At 43.3% G+C, this 16,599-nt stretch overlaps 1 protein-coding gene across 1 annotated transcript; it reads left to right on the forward strand.

Annotated features, from left to right (window-relative positions):
* Positions 1-566: 566 nt before the first annotated feature.
* On the forward strand, positions 567-14,825 carry ETNPPL (ethanolamine-phosphate phospho-lyase). The gene is made up of 13 exons (XM_008499583.2): positions 567-798; positions 2,602-2,720; positions 2,868-3,027; positions 3,849-3,923; positions 5,581-5,674; positions 6,659-6,775; positions 8,507-8,589; positions 9,107-9,332; positions 10,203-10,357; positions 11,085-11,174; positions 11,370-11,500; positions 12,359-12,426; positions 13,234-14,825. The coding sequence occupies exons 1-13, from the start codon at positions 743-745 to the stop codon at positions 13,363-13,365; spliced, it is 1,506 nt and encodes a 501-aa protein (XP_008497805.2). The 5' UTR covers positions 567-742; the 3' UTR covers positions 13,366-14,825.
* Positions 14,826-16,599: the final 1,774 nt, after the last annotated feature.

Consider the following 16,599-nt stretch of genomic DNA (forward strand, 5'->3'; position numbering starts at 1 on the left):
AACTATGAAGAAATGTCATATTCAAGCAAATAAGCTCTATATTGGCACTGTGGTGGTTAGAAAGGAAGTATAGGACCAGTTCAACTTAGGTCCTGCCTAGACTGAAAAAGGCTGTACCAGTGCACCAGGGGGAGAGCCATTTTCTACTTCTGTGTATGAAAATGCAGAAAACAGCTCTAACTTGTCCCACTTTACAAGAATATTTACAAGGAATACTGATCCTGCCTTTGCCACACGTATGCAAGTACTTATCTCAGCCCGTGCTTACAGACAGGCTCTGGGAGATAAGGATCTGCGAAGGTCCTTAGGTTATGACCCTGATTTTGATTAAATCAAAGAGGGTGTCTGTAGCAGGAGTGTTTTGGCCACCAGCATGCTGGACACGGCACCTTCACCCCGGGCACCCCCGCTGCCCCCTCGGCTGTTCCGCAACTTGCGGGGGCACCCTTGGCCGAATCCCCGCTCAGCAGGGAACACCGCGCCCCAAAAGAACCCCCCCAAAGGGGGTGGTGGGGAGGTGGGGACCGTCCCGCCGGGGAAGGAGGGAGGCAGGGAGAGAGGAGGGGTTTGGCGGGGGCCGGCGCTGGCTTAAGAGGCGGCAACCTTCGGGCGAGTCGAGTCGTACCGTGCCGAGCCAAGTCGAGTCGTACCGTGCCGAGTCTTGCTGAGCCGTGTCGTGCCGAGTCGAGTCGTACCGTGACGAGTCGTGCTGAGTCGTGCCGAGCCAAGCCAAGCCGTGGGGATGGAAGAGCACTATACCAAGGCGGAGACCCTCGCCCTGAGGAGGAAGCACATCGGGTAGGGGCAGTGAGTGGGGGAGCCGGGAGGGAGGAGGAGGGTGAGGAGGAGGAGGAAGGTCTGTGGCCTCGTCCCTGCCCAAGGGGGAGCAGGGGTGTCAGGGCTGAGCAGTCCCCCCCGACCCCACCACAAGCGCCCGGGACGGCAGCGGCACGGCCATGACCGGCAGAAAGTCCCCGCGTCCCGGGGCTGGGGTGGGAGGACACGACCTGTCAGTCCCTAAGCTTGTCAGAGCCGTGGGACACTTGGCTAGGAGGCAGGACATCCAGCACTGCTGGGCTCCTCTGACAGATCAAAGCAAGCCTAGATGGTACCCAGGCGAATTTCTAAAATGCTGCTGTGCAGGGTTGTGGGGTTTTGTGTGTGTGAATGAACTGCATGCTCCTGACAAACAGAAGGGTCTGTTAAATGAAGCTGAGGAGTTTTAAGTCTAACTAGGGGAGAATCAGGCTGTTGTGAGCTGACAGTCCTGTGTGTGCATCTGATCCCACTGTATTGCAATGTTACATGATTGCCTCCTTCTTCAATACCAGTCACTGAGTGAAAAATAAGCCCAAGTTGTTAAAGCCAGCACTGGCTGTCTGCTGCCTGCATCCTAAATGTGAGGCATGTTTAGAAAACTCACTGAAGATTCATAAGAAGTTATGGCTCCTGGAAGTGTGTGCACAAACTTCTCTTTAGGGGCCAGCTCAATGTTAGGGGACTGCTGCCTACGTAGGGATTACAGGATTAGGCTGGGTAAGGTGAAGAAAAAGAAACTTTCACAGAAAGGACTAACACCTAACAGGAGAAAAAACTGTGGTCAAGACCCAGCCAGGGATAATGACGGGTGCTGTTTTTAAAGTGTGCCAGGGGAATAGGCAAAGATGCCAGAGATATCTATTGCAACAGGGCTAGAAACTATGAGACAGTGAATTACTTTACTTTCTAGGAGTCACATTTGGCCTTTAAAAGTTCATAATAAACCCAACAATAGGGATGCATTAACAGCACTGTCTGCGTTACCTGGAAACGGCTGTGTTTATCTTAGACCATATAAATATTAGTAAAAGTTCAGAAGACTTTCCTTCTGCTCAGTATTATCATTCAACATAATGACATAGCTGGCATGTTCTCCAAGCAAGGGTGGGGAAGAGGAGAGGAGGGAGGAAAGAAAAAAAAAATGGTTTTAGAGAGCACTTTGGATAATTTTACAAGGACCTTGAGTTTTTTGCTGAAAGCCAGCACTTAAAAAAAAAGGCACTTTTAAAGATTTTAGTCAGGATGAGATACAGAGATTTTTAGAACCTGCTCAGCACCTCTTAAAAATAAAGCCTGCAAGGCATTAGTGTTTTGTTCTTGAATGTGACCTCTATATGGTACAGTCATCCATTGCGTAACAAATTTTTGGCTATAACATGAAAGAATACTTAACAACTTACTTTTTTCCCAGCAAGTTAGCTGGCCATACACGTTCACAAGGCATGTAAACAAACAGAGCTACAGCCTAGAAACGCAGCAGGACATATAAGGACCTGGAATGACTTGCAGTCACTGTGCTCCTGTGAGACCTCTTGCAGACAGAGTCATGCTTTTAAAACACACGTATTAAAGGCATACATCTGTTCCCACTGAGCCTGGGAAGGTGCAGGGGGGCTGCTTTTAATTTCAGCAAGAACCCAGCTTGACCACTGCCTGAACCATTCATGAGCTCTTTGCAAGGGGAGGCAGTTGTCCCCGGAGCTGCAGAAGATCAACTCCTTTGACACGAGGAGAAAAGCTGAGAAACCTAAAATGATGTTCTATTATAATTTTTTTTTTCAGGCCTTCCTGCAAAGTTTTCTTTGCCAAGGACCCTCTGAAAATAGTGCGTGCTCAAGGCCAATATATGTTTGATGAGAAAGGAGAGAAATACTTGGACTGCATCAACAACGTTGCACACGGTAAGGAGTTCAGCTTGTAAGACTGCTTCTATTCCTTCATTTCTTAAGGGATCAGAACACATTTCTTCCAGGTGATAATGCTCAGCTTTTCCAAATCTCCTGGTGTGGTTCAATAACTTGCTAGTAATTAATTATTCTCTTCTTCAGTTGGCCACAGTCATCCATACGTGATAAAGGCTGCAACAAAACAGATGGAGCTGCTCAACACAAACTCCCGGTTCCTGCATGACAATCTTGTTCAGTACGCGCAGCGTCTCACAGCCACCCTGCCTGAGAAACTCTCTGTTTGCTACTTTGTGAACTCTGGGTATGTCTGAATATTTCTTGTTTCCCATTATGACTATTTTGCTCCTGTTTGCCATTGACACTCCGAACAGCTTGGTCCAAATCTTCCAAAGTAGGACTTGGTAATAAGCAACAAAAAATATTTCCAGTGCTGAGAGAAGTATCCTTCCTATTTGCACTTAGAAGTCCTACTTAGTGTGATGGGTAAATCATTTTAGCAAGACAGCAAAACCATTAAACTGGTCTACTGAATGCTAGGCAAAAAAGTGGGGGGAGAGGGGATCAAGAAAAGGTAATTAGCCAACTAATTAGTTGTCGTATGACTTTGGAAATGAGTAATCTTTTGTAACCAGTTAATGTTGTCAGAACAGACAACTTTCTGGGAGTTGTGAGCAGTGGGGCTGCTCCAAGGCAGGCTGGAAGTCTGATTCTTGCCCTGGGGAGCAGATTTGCCTCCTCTGCTGCCTGATGGGGAGGATGGAACTGCCATGGAGGGTGGGAGGTGAGGCTGAAGCACTGCTGCTCCTTGAGGATTGGTGCCTGGATTGTGCTTCCAGCTGCAAAGCAGTCTCATTTGTACCAAGAGGTGGGAAATGTCTACAAGCAAACTGGGGGAGGGAAAGAAAGCATCTCTTTGTCTGCTGTTTATACAAAGAGCTGTTTTTTATTTGCCCTCTTCCGTGACATTTCCAGTCTCAACCTTAGCATTGTGATCTGTATCGTAACAGAGCCTGCTGTGTTGTTTTATTACATCCACTAGTCCCATGCCTCTTCTGTGTCACAACACCATTTTAATTGGAAGGGCTTCCTCACTGGTTTGTGGCTGTATCTCTTCTTATGCAGGTCTGAAGCAAATGATCTTGCTTTACGACTGGCTCGGCAGTACTGTGGGCACCAAGATGTGATCACCCTTGAAAAGTAAGTACATGGAGTAGTTCGTGTGAATGCAGGCAGAGGCTTTGCAGCAACCCCCTGCTGTCTGTACTCCACTGTCTGCTGAAAGAAAAGCTTTGCTGCTTTCATAGGAGAACAGGTCAGGAAATCTCTCTTCCACATTTGGATAAGCACAAGTTTTAAAGGTCTCTGAAAAATAAGCTTTTCAGTCACCCCACAAGGTTAATCACTGGGCATTTCCCAGAGACTCTCAAAGCAGACCAGACACTTGAATATTGGTTTGAAACATCAGGGAGTAGTTTGGCCACTGGGCTGCTGTGGAAAAAGGTTTTCTGTTTGTCACACTCTGCTGGACACGTTTCTTTTTGTATGAATAAATACTTAGTGGTCAAGACCACAAGATCCTGTAGCTCTACAACAGTGCTGCACTGATTCTCAGCTCTCCTCTGGTTACCACAAATAGGCACACAAGACCAAGCAGGTCCAAAACAGGAGGGCTGTCAGCCATGGGTAAGGTGGCCCTCTATGTCTCTGGGTTTCCCTATCCTAGGTGCAGCTGTAGGGTTGGTTATGCTGCATTAGGGCTGGATCTTCTTCCCAGGTGTGATCAGAACTGAAATGTTGTGTGTCTAGCTGAACAGCACAAAACTTGTTTGACTCAGCTGTGCTCAGATGCCTGTTAGCACTCCTTGACTTGTGTGGCTGTGATGTGGAGCCACTGGGAGCAGCTTGTCAGGAGAGGTTGAGGATGGAGCTGGCTCTGTCACTGTTCACTGCAATGCTTCCTCTTCCTGAACACCACAGAATATTTCTTTGCTCTGGTCCCAAGGCTCTGCAGGCTTTTGCCATGATTACTGTCCCAGTCAGGGTGAGCTTTCCATCCTTTGCTCATGTCCATTGGCAGTTTTTGCTGGCTGGCTGTTAGAAAGGTGTAAAGAAGACAAAGGAGCTCAAAACATCCTCTCTACAGTATGTGTGTGCTCCTGTGGTATTGTGACATCTCTGATTAGGTTTGAGGTTCCCTTCACTTCAAATTTATGGCTGGAAAAGTGTTTTTTCCCTGAGTGAAGCTGCTATGTGCTTTAGGTTCAAAATGCTCTAAATTAAATTGGCTTCAGTAGTAACTGCCTTTAACATACTCTGCAAAAAAAAGCTTTTCTTTTCAAACAGTATTGATCCTTCTCCTGTCTTCTGTCAAAAAAGGGGCTGCAAGGCCTTCAGGGCAGGTAGCAGTGTGCTGCTGCTGCACAGGATCCCCACCTTCCTGATGAAATGTGCACTCTTGGCAATGGTGTTGGGGTTTAGCTTGCAAAGTTTGGGTTGGCCAGAGTGGTGCCCACAGGTTAGACATGAGGGAGCTGGACCCACCCTTCCGCAGAACATCGTAGAGGTGGTGCCACCCAAGTGGCCAGGGGACATCCTCTTGGTCTGTCCCCATGCTGGCACTGGATTTTATGTATGGCAAAAATCCTCCTGGTGCCAGCCTTGCTAGTGAATTAAAGTCAACAGCAACTTCATATTGCCTTTGAGAGAAAGCCTGAGGAAATTAAATCAAGATCCAAACAGTGCTCTTGTGGTGCAGATACAGTCACTTATTCTGGATTACTTATGGGCACAGCTGTAAATTTAGTTCTTCTATCCATTTGGTGAAAAGTGACTTTGATATTTAACACTCATGCAGTGCTTACCATGGCCATCTTACATCTCTGATTGACATCAGTCCCTATAAATTTAATCAGCTGGGAAAGGACAGCAAGAAGGAGTTTGTGCATGTGGTAAGTGTGCTCTTTGTCATTTTGTCATTGCTGCCCACTAGGCAGCACACTGAGTTACCCACTTCTGGGGTAAATATACTTCCCATTTGGCTGATGCTGGAGTACATAGACTTGGCTGTTTGTCACTGAATTAAATAGAGCTAAATTGTTTGCTTTCTAAGGGAGAGTTCAGCTGTGAGGCAGATTTCCTTCATAGTGCTTCAAGTTTCCTGAGTCACCACACCATATTGTTATGCAGTCTGAAGGAATCAGCCAACATGTGATGTGTTGGTTTGGCTAAAGAAATGCAAGACTCTTGGGTTTATTTCCAAAAACAGGAAAGGCAGAGCTCAGAAGTTCACACAGATTTGGGTACAGAGCTCCTAAGTGTTCAGCTGAGGGGGATCCTGTTTGATTTCTCAGCCTGAACTTGTACAGCTCACAAAACCAAAAAATATACCTGGCCCAAAGATGTAGAGCAAGCAGATCCTGCCTATCCATCCCTCCTTGTGTTATCCACACTGCCAAAGAAATATCCACAATTTTATACCATTTCTTTTCCCTATTTACTAAACCTCTCTGCATACCATTTATAGCAACTTGAGGCTGATGCAGAGTTGGGCTGTGACTAGGACACTGGAAGGGAAGGGATAGATTGGAAAAACCATTTTTCCAGTTGCAGAAATGAATCTTTCTGCGAGAATCTGAGATAAGATGATAGATCAGGACCCAGTATTGTGTCTTGGGGGAAAGGAGGGATGGTCTTAAAAGGTGGATGAGGTAGATGATGGCTCTTTCAGCAGTTGGGTCTAGGAATGATGGACACATCACAGGACTGGACTGAGTTTTAAGCTGCTGCAAGAGTTTTTGCAATTTCATGCAGAAGTTTATGCTATTTTATCTACCTGTGTGGAAGAACAGAAATGCAGAGCAATAGAAAAGGAAGTAAAGGTTTTATAGGGGGATAAGCTTTAAAAACAAACAAATAAATATTGGTCTTTTTAGGCTCCTTCTCCAGATATCTACAGAGGGAAATACAGGGAAGACCACCCAGATCCAGCAAGTGCTTATGCTGAAGAGGTGAAAAAGATAATTGAAGAAGCAGAGAAGAATGGACGCAAGGTGTGTGGTTTGTGTTTTTAAACAGGCTGGGGCTTCATCTATTAAATGTCACACGAAGGCATGAAAGGGGCAACTAAGGACATGCTTCTTCACTCAGTTTCCCTTGTTCCTCCTGCCCTTCATTTTACTATGGTGGGTTCTGTATTCAAAATGAGCCATTCTTCTTCCTGATGCTCTTAACCATAATTTTTCTAGGCATCAATGAAAGCATCAATAATATAGTTATAAAAGAGCAGATACAACCAAAGCAGTTCAATTTCCAATTTTATACACTGAACCAGTAGATTGTAGATATCTTCAGGCAAGCTGAGAAACTGCACCACATATTCTAACAAGTATATGTAAAAGTCTCCAGGAGACAGAGAAAACACACTACCTAAAGTCTTGATGCTGAGCTTAAGAAAACTTTGGAGTCACCTACAAAAGTGAACCTTTCAATCATATATGATATGACCTTGATAAAAACAATGTCTGAAGAGATTTACCTAGAAGACATGTTCATGTTTTGTATGATGGCATTAGGATTTTGAAACATGTAGGGCTTGACCAAAGCCCACTGAAGTCTTCTGTGGAGCAACATGTTCCCTGCTAGTCCAATGGACTTACATCACTCTCCTTTTATATTCTTCATCGACTTTTTTTTATTCTCTACTAACGGATAGTTTTGTGTTTTTTCTTCCCTTGTTTCCTTTCTTCTGCATATTTCTTAGGTTTTGGTGACATAGACCTGTGGCAGGACAAGCTGTGCTAAAGGCTAAGCCTCACATGCTCTGGGAAGCTTCGTGCTCTTTGGCCGTAGAGTGCCTCTGCAAATATAGCGTACGGTTCTTTACCCGTTACTGCTCCGCCTTGTTTCCAGGAAGACTGCACCAGCCCAGAGAGACCTCTTGATGCAGAGGGAGGGGTTGACAAGTGGTGTGGGGATGCAATCCCTTAAATAGCAGACTTATGCTGAGACTTCAGGGTAATATCGTATCTCTGCTGTGTAGACTTCTGCTGTTGACAAGAAACCGATTTTGATGTTCCAGTGTATCTGATCCGCTGCTCTTACCCTTCCTGACTTGAAATAACTTTCTTTTTTCATTCCTAGCAACTGGAATTATTGCACCTGTAGAATTTTTCTCCTCCTCTTTTTTTTTTTTCAAGTGGCTCGTGCTGACATTTTTCATGTGTAGTTGTTTGCATTAGGCAGGGGTGCCCAAAGAGTAGCCTCAGGTCATCTTATGGTTCAGCTTCTGCCCACTACTGCCTGTTATCAGGATTGAACCAAAAAGGCTGATGCCCACATATATATATATATATATATATATATATATATACCCACTACTGGAAAGCAAATTTCATTAACCTCTTGGGGCTAATGGCAGAGACTGTTGTGTGTCTTCTTTAAATTGAAATTTGTAACCAAATTTACAGAGCTTGCAGAAGCCTGATCTAACATCCAGTGTCACCAGTGTCTTCCACTTCATCAGCTGTAGAGCCAGGGCTTAATGGAAGTCCTTGTCTTCCCACCAGTTTGAAAAGGTGGCCCTGGCTACTGAAATTTGGGCACCCCAGATTATAAAATGAATAAATTCTTTAGTCAGAGCTGTTCTTAAGAGCCCTCAATTGTCCAACCCATTGTGTGATTAAATTAAGACAGACATTTAAATGTTTACTTCTAGACTGTTAGATGTTTGTGCAAAGGCCAAGTAGATGAACACAGCTCTCACCCAGGTTTGTTTTTTGTAGATTGCTGCCTTTATAGCTGAATCCATGCAGAGCTGTGGAGGCCAAGTAATTCCACCTGTGGGCTACTTCCAGAAAGTGGCAGAGTACGTACATTACTTCAAAAGGGTGTAACTGGAAATGGAAGAAATTTTTCACTCTAGGCTTTTCCAGTCAATTCAGCTATCACCCTTTCTTGTTCTTGGCTATCTGTGGGTCCCCTCTGCTCTATGAAGGGCGTGATTCCACTTCTGTACTTTTATGGAACATCAGCTGACTAATTGTGTTTAGCTGGATAATGGTTTTTCCTTTTCTATCTTTAATCTTCAGGCTGTAAGTTTGATGGAAGGTGAAGTTGAACCATCACAGAGATAAACCTGCTGTACCATTACAGCATCCCTATTTTGCATCAGAATACCAGACTGTTTTCCTTAGCATTTATCAAGCTAAAATTTTATCAGTTGAAATAGCTATGGCTATGTTTCAGAACCACATTCTTACTTTTTTTTCCTAACCTGGTCTCACACTGGAGACTTTCTGTAACACAAACTCCCTTGTCTTAGATTGCCTGCCCAAGATGTGTACTGCAGCAGCAATCATTAGAGCTATTTTATTTGTTTTCAGGTATGTGCGTGCAGCAGGGGGAGTGTTCATAGCTGACGAGGTCCAGGTTGGCTTTGGCAGAGTTGGGAAGCACTTCTGGGCATTCCAGCTGCAAGGTGAAGACTTTGTGCCTGATATCGTCACAATGGGAAAGCCCATTGGCAATGGGCACCCTATGTCTTGTGTGATCACAACAAGGGAAATTGCTGAAAGTTTTGGTGCCTCTGGAATGGAGTATTTCAACACAGTAAGTGCATAGATGAAGGTTTGCCTTTTTTTTTTTTTTTTTCTTTTGAGCTGCATTTTTTTTTTATTTGTTCTGTGTTTAGCATTTAGAAGCTTTTCATGTGATTCAGCATCAACACCGGCATCCTTCACTTCAGCCAATTCCATGAGTTTTATTAAGGCCAAATGTTGGGTCTTGCTCTTTGGCCACAGCAACCCCCAGCAGTGCTGCAGGCTTGGAGAGGAGTGGCTGGAGAGCTGCCCAGAAGAGAGGGACCTGGGGGTGCTGACTGACATCCAGCTCAACATGAGCCAGCAGTGTGCCCAGGTGGCCAAAAAGGCCAAATCCATCCTGGCCTGCATCAGAAACAGTGTGCAGCAGGACCTGGAAGGTGATCCTGAGCCTATACTCAGCCTTAGTAAGGCTGCACCTTGAGACTCTTTAGCAGAAAACATTTGAGGCACATGCATGCCACAGAGGAGCAGCCTTCTTACTGTGTACTGAGTCCTGTTTCTGCTCCAGTGACTGAGCCATCTTCCCACAAACACCCCAGCTTTCAATGGAGTTTTTACCCCCCTGGTTCAAGAAACATCAAGCCTCTCACTGCTTCTTACAGGGGCATTTTGCCTGCACATGCACTCAGCTTGAACACCTCAGCTGTGAACTTTTCAAATTATTGAAACCTGATGAAGAGGGATCCCTTCCCCTGTGCCTCTGACGCTGCCCAGGCTGTGGGGGACATTGCTCCACAGCCTGCAAGGCACAAAATCCCAACTTCTTCAAGCTTTCCTCGTGGCATGCCAGACAGGAAAGGGCCAGTGAAAACTACCTGGCTAGACACAGCTGAATGGTTCTGATGGGTTTGGTTTCCCTGTTTGTCTTTTCTGTCAGTTTGGAGGCAATCCAGTGTCCTGTGCAATTGGTTTGGCTGTGCTGGATGTAATAGAAAGAGAAGATCTCCAAGGAAATGCTACACGTGTAGGAAATTACCTGTTGGAGTTGCTGGCTGAGCAAAAGGAGAAGCATCCCTTAGTGGGAGATATCAGGTGGGTGCCTTACAGCAGTATTTCAGAGAAGAAAACAGTACTAGAAAAATCAAGAAGTTTGGAGTGAGGGAGACAGAGAAACATTATCACATGATGCTGCTAACCTGTTTTTTAAAACTACCCAAAACTGACTCTGTAAGGTGCCAAATTTTCAAAAAAATTTTCCACCATCTGCACAGTAAGGTGTGAGCATAGCAAAGCTCTGGGTGAGAGGTTTGCTCTGTGCAATAGCCTGGCTGTCAGCACACTGCTGGGGTGATTGCAACCTTGCTCCAGTCTCTGGTCTCATTCATTTGGAGATGTTAGGTGTGGGTTTTCCTGGTTTTGGGGGGTGGGGTTGGGGGGTTTTTAGTTCTTTTTCTCAGTTAATTGTCTTCCACAACTCCCTTGCTTGAAGTTTTCAGGATGAGTGAGAAAGAGAAGTATTAGGTAGAAATTATTACATTCCTAAAAATAGGCTTTAATAAATTATTTATATTGTAATTCCATAAACTTAGAATTTATCTCATTATTTAACTGGCCACGTTGCCTTAATGAGCCAGATAAATTTATTTATTCAGAAATATCTGTTATCCCACAGAATCATCTGAAGTGTAGCCCATGCCAAAAGAGAAAGAGAAAATCTCCTCTCTTTTCTGCTTGTATCCCAGAACTGTTAGAAACAATTCTTGCATTTGGTTTGGGTTACTGACAGTAGATTTCATGTCTTTAATTTTTTCTGCTCCAGAGGTGTTGGCTTGTTTGTTGGAGTGGATCTGGTGAAAGATCAACAAGCACGAACACCAGCTACAGCTGAAGCCCTTCACCTTATTTACAAGTAAGTGTACGTGCAGTGATCAGACTCTCCTCATACTCCCCAGCAGTTACTCATTACTTTCAGTTTACATTTGGGTAGCTTTTGATAATACAGTACTAGAAAAAGAAGTTTCAAAGTCTAACCCAGTCTGAAGAGCCTCATGACTAAATAGAGCTTAATATCTGTGTATAACACAGGTATTTCGTCTTTCTACAGGCTGAAAGAACATCACATCCTGCTCAGTGCAGATGGACCCCACAGAAATATACTAAAATTTAAACCACCAATGTGTTTCACGATGGAAGATGCAAAACACACAGTGGAGGCAATTGATGCACTTCTCACAGGTTAGTGCTCAAAGCAAAAACTCTTTGTTCAGTTCCAGAAGACCCCTTAGAAACAACCACCATCATCTAGACCATTCCATGCAAGGGAAAGAAATCAGTTGCATTTCTTACACTCCTTCAAATGTCAATTTGAATTGTTCTGAATGTCACTGACTATAAATAAATAGATATGTCATTCACCCAGACTCTCAGGCAAAATCCTGCTTTTGGTCCTTCCTCTCACAGACTCAGGGTTACTACTAATTTCTGGTCACATATGGTAGATGTTAAGGACTTGAACACAAAAATTCAGCTTAAGCCTGAAAGACACTGCTGAGACTTTCCCTAATGTACTCTCCCTTTGAGGTTTTTTGTTCTCTGTTTGTTTGTTTGTTTTTAATCTGTCATACTGGACCACGACTGTCTGACTCAAATTTGGCCTGAAGGTTTTCAGACTCTATTTATCCTCTACCTGGTGACCAATCCAGGGGAAAATAACATTTGGTACTATTAGCATAAGGCCTCTCCAAGCCCACCCTATGATGAATGCTCTCATCTCCTGAGAATAACAACTGGAGTTTGACAAGCACAAATGTGCTGGACAAAGGCAGAATTCAGCTCTGAGAAGTCTATCTGAGCCTCCCTCCTACTGCTACTTTCATTCTTTACACACCCCCAGGCTGCACAGTCCTGGTACATTAATCACATTTCCCCAGAAAAATGCTTTAGGAAGTATTCATAATTTTTCAGCTATTCTGTGTAATAGATGCCCAAAAGAAAAGCTGATTATGTATTTTTATCTTCAGTGGTTAAACTGACTGTATGCTTACTTCCACCTGGTTCTTTTTAAGTTCATTTTTTATTGCTTTTTTGTTTTAGAAATGGAAGAGGCAACTGGAATGAAGACAGAAAATAATGCATCTACAAATGTACAGTGTAAAAGAAAAGTAGGTTTGGATTTCTTTTTAATTTTTTCTTTTTCAGATAGGTGTTTGGCAAAGCAAGTGTAAACTACTTTGGTAGAGCACACCTTCATTTTCTGGTGATGTGAGTGGTTCTGTGCCTTGAAATGAGCTCAGAATGAAGCTAGAATCCACCAGAAACCTGAGGGGACTGTGTTCTGGGGCAAGTCTTAAAAGAGATGAATAAAACAGACCTAAGAGAAACATTTTATAGATAAGTCCCTCATCTTGACTACCTTGAGCACAAACAAGACCGAACAGATTTGGGACTGCACAGAATTTTGAGCCCAGTGGTTTCGTAAGTCCTGGTTGTTGCTGAATGTAACTGATGGATATTTGGCTTTCTAAGCAAGCCTTCAGCCTGGAAAGTATACAAGGTTTTGGAGAGTTCCAAGAATTTCATTGCCACCATAGGTCTTTGAATATAAATGGGTGACATGCATCCAAGTTGGACCATCTTAGCTGCATACATAAGAAATATACATAAATCATGTATATTTCTCACAGCCCTACAAAAAAAAACGTCACCCACTGTGTTCCTTGGTGAGTTTTCCAGTGATGTTGTACATGGTGGGAAGGCAATATCTCAGCTGTTTAGGGGTGTAGTAATTCAGGCAGGATTATTGGCTGTCCAAATTGTAATCACTTTGGGGTGCAAGCTTCTGCTATGCACATCCAGTTCCATTTTTTTCAAAGCTAAGAAGTTGTGCCACTGAAAGAGGAAAGTCAGGTAGAGGTACCTGATGGGAACCAAGTCTGTGTGCCTTCACTGACACTTCATTTCTACTGCAGGCAACTGAGGGGGGGTCTCAAGCAGAAGGTGCAAGTGAAAGCATCAGCCATATGAATGGAGCTGCCTGCAGACAAGAAAATGGGCTTTATTCTAAAAAACGCTCAGTGCCAAGTAAAAGAATAAGAACATGAACAGTGGAAGTCTCCTCATTCAGTCTGATTTGGTGTCCAGCTTGCTTTTGAGATGAAGAGTGCAATAGTCCAAGATCTGTTTGAAGCCTAGTCCTACCTTCCATAAACTGGCTGAATTTCTCTTAGCTTCAGCAGGAGTTTAAAATCCCTTTTCAGATACATGAGAACTGCACCACGTGGCTTGAAATCTAAATGTGACAGAATGGACGAGTGATACATAAATAACTTGGTGCTGATGGCAGACTTGACATAGGTACAGAAACTCAGTGAGATCTGTGGGTTTACCCATATTGCACAGAATCTGAATTGCTTAACCACCATACAAGCAAATGCCAATTGTATTAATTTTAAAATCATCTGCCTAACTTGCTATTTTTACAATATTTTAAATTTCAATATGTAATATTGAGATGTTAATTAATTCCCATGTTTTAATGGCTGAATTCATAAAACAATGCTTGAGAAATCATCTATCAGTGTAACTTGGGTCCTATGGACCACATTCCCAGCTGATGTAAATTGGTGTGGCTTTTTTAATCTCAATGACACTCTACCAAGTGTCTACCACTGTGTGTGTAGAGACATGATGTTTATGCAGGGTATTCTCACTTTATGTTCAAAGAAAATGAAGAATCTGGATCCTAATTTTCTATGGATAAAGTAACTTTTATAGAGAACTATTTATATAAAGTTTTATGATTTTTTTTTCCCAAAAAGTTTATATATTGAACCCTTTCAGTCCAACAAATATGCAAGTGTGTATCATTTCAGACACACTGATCGATTTAATTGAACCTGAGGGTCTCTCAAAAGGAGGTTCCCAGGGACAGCCCAGCTTGCATTCCCATGGATTTCAGTTGCTTTGACAGTCCTGGGAATTACTGCCTGGTCCTGTTGGAGTAGTGCTGTTACTTTTTGTCAGTGGTGCTGAAGAGTTGCATGGGATCCTGACACATGAACAGCTATGCTAGCACTTGAGAGATGACTAAAATGAGGACCACTGCATAAAACATGCATGCAATTGCTTTGCAGCCACTGCCTGTCTGTGCTGCAGATACTTTAGACTGACTTGTCTCTTTTTCAGTATTAAATTGCAAGAAGAGCACACAAGCCCTGCTTGTCCTTTTTAATACATGTATAACTCCACGCTAGGGAGGACACAGGGCTTTACTAATGGTTTGTACTTCAGATTAAAAAAAAAAAAAAAAAAAAAAAAGGCAAAATGTATTTCCTCTTCAATTTCCATACCCTAAGTTCTGCTGTTTTGTAATTGCTGCTAATGACCCTACTGATATGACTGAAAATTGAGCACCTTATCTAATTTCATTTTTTCTACCATTTGCTATAGTAATACTGATGTATCCAGTGTAATGTCTCCCACCATCCTCAAGCTGGCTTATTTTCTGTTGGATAACCCTGGAGTAATTCTTCCATCAAAATAAATCTCTTATCTGTAATTACAATGTCCTCCACAGAGAGTTTTCTGGTATTAATTTTATTCTTCAGTAGCAATTCTTGGATGAGGGGAGGAACCTCACAGTTAGCTGAGGGTTGAAGCAGAACTGGCTGTTGCTTCCCATGGCCCTCAGCTATCAGAAGTTTTTACCCTCCAAGGCAGCTGATGCCTCAGCCCCTGCTAACCCTGCACTGACTGTTGTGGCAGGTCCTTACCACTTCATTTGCAAAGGCATGCCAAAAATTTTAAATGTTTGATCTACCTTGTTCTTTATTCTCCATTTAATATAGTAATTCAGAAAAAAACAGGTGACTCATGCTTGCAAGCAGAGCAAATGAGCACAAAGCAGCAGAAAAGCTAATTTAATTTTCCAGGGTTCTCAATGATGCCTTGAGCAGGTGTTCTAGCAGTGTCCCTTTTCAACCTGGACCTGGCCTGTGCTGCTGCCAGCCAAGCTCTGGCAGACTATGCAAGGGAAGAAAAGGCTAAATGACTGTGATGGGATTTCCCTATCTCTGCTGCCCATACACGTTTGTATTTTCCCATCTGGAAAATCTGATTTTTATTGGTGCCTGTGGCTCAGCAGAAAAACTAAAGTTAGAGAAGACAAGTTACATTTCTGCATTTCCCACTGATGTGTGGTATAGGCTTCATCATCCAGAGATGCAAAGTATCTTACAAAAGCCATGAGAGAGACATCTACACAGGACAACTCCTCACATTGTTATTTGATAAGGAAACACATCTGGGCCTAAATGAAGACCCTAGATACAGAGCTGCTGAAATTTAAAGCCTTCATTGAGCTTCACAGATCAAACAGCAAGCAGAACAGCTTCCAGCCTCTCCCACCTCTGCTTGCAGCCATTCGTGTGTGTTACGGCAAACACTGGCTCAGTATGACAGTACCATGCACTGCCAACAATATGGGACACAAATAAAGGAAGCAGAAGGGGAAACATAAAGAAATGTGTTTTGCCCCAGCTCACTGAAGGCTGCTGAAAGTCTTTAATAATCAGCAAGGCAAAAAGTCTTGTGGCGCATGAAAGCCTGGAAAAGGATTCCTGGCTTTAGCTTAGCTATGGATTCATTACAGCCAGTAACTTAACACCTTCGTGTCTCCATTTACTTCCACCTATAAAAGCAGCTGTAATAACCTTTGCTATGATTTGTAAAGGTTAATCACCTTATCAGGCACAATCCCTATTATATAAGACTGCAAGTCACAAAGTACAGGTAGCTCTATTTGCTTGTTTTCCAGATCTCTCAGTTTTATCCCCTACTTCCACGTAGTTTTGTCATGAAATAAAGCCCTATAATGTGCAGCATGAAGTCAGAGACTGACGGTGTGAACTACCATGAAGCAATGCAAAGACACAGCCACAAGGCAGCCTGGCTAGCAAGTCCCTGGAATCTTGAAGACCTGTAAATACACTTGATAGCTGGCACTTTTTCTTTTAAGAAAAAGCAAGCTGATGGTCTCTATTCCTTAGTTTCTTCATTCTAGTCACAAAATAAGGCAGAAAAAAATTCATCTGGAAAATGCACTGCTAACGAGCTCTAGCAGCTTGCTCTTGAGAGCAAAGATTTCTGTTCACAGCACTCAACTCAGTCTAGTTTTATTCTACTCTCTACTAGGCAAGACACAGATCATATAAATCATAAATAAGTCTGTGAGAACAAGCTGTATTCTGCACTGTCACCACTGAAGAACAGCACGAGCAGACAAGACCTACAAGTCTGGCAGATCCTGCCAGCTTGTGCATCTATTAAAAAATAAT

This window comes from Calypte anna, chromosome 4A, assembly GCF_003957555.1.
Source record: "Calypte anna isolate BGI_N300 chromosome 4A, bCalAnn1_v1.p, whole genome shotgun sequence".
NCBI classification, from domain to species: Eukaryota; Metazoa; Chordata; class Aves; order Apodiformes; family Trochilidae; genus Calypte; species Calypte anna.

What these genes read in the sequence shown, in the direction of transcription:
- ETNPPL (XM_008499583.2), top strand. Translation starts at nt 743, where the DNA reads ATGGAAGAGCACTATACCAAGGCGGAGACCCTCGCCCTGAGGAGGAAG. An exon ending in TACTTCCAGAAAGTGGCAGA is followed by an intron (nt 8,590 to 9,106) that starts GTACGTACATTA and finishes ATTTGTTTTCAG; the next exon opens with GTATGTGCGTGCAGCAGGGG. An exon ending in CCCTTAGTGGGAGATATCAG is followed by an intron (nt 10,358 to 11,084) that starts GTGGGTGCCTTA and finishes TTTCTGCTCCAG; the next exon opens with AGGTGTTGGCTTGTTTGTTG.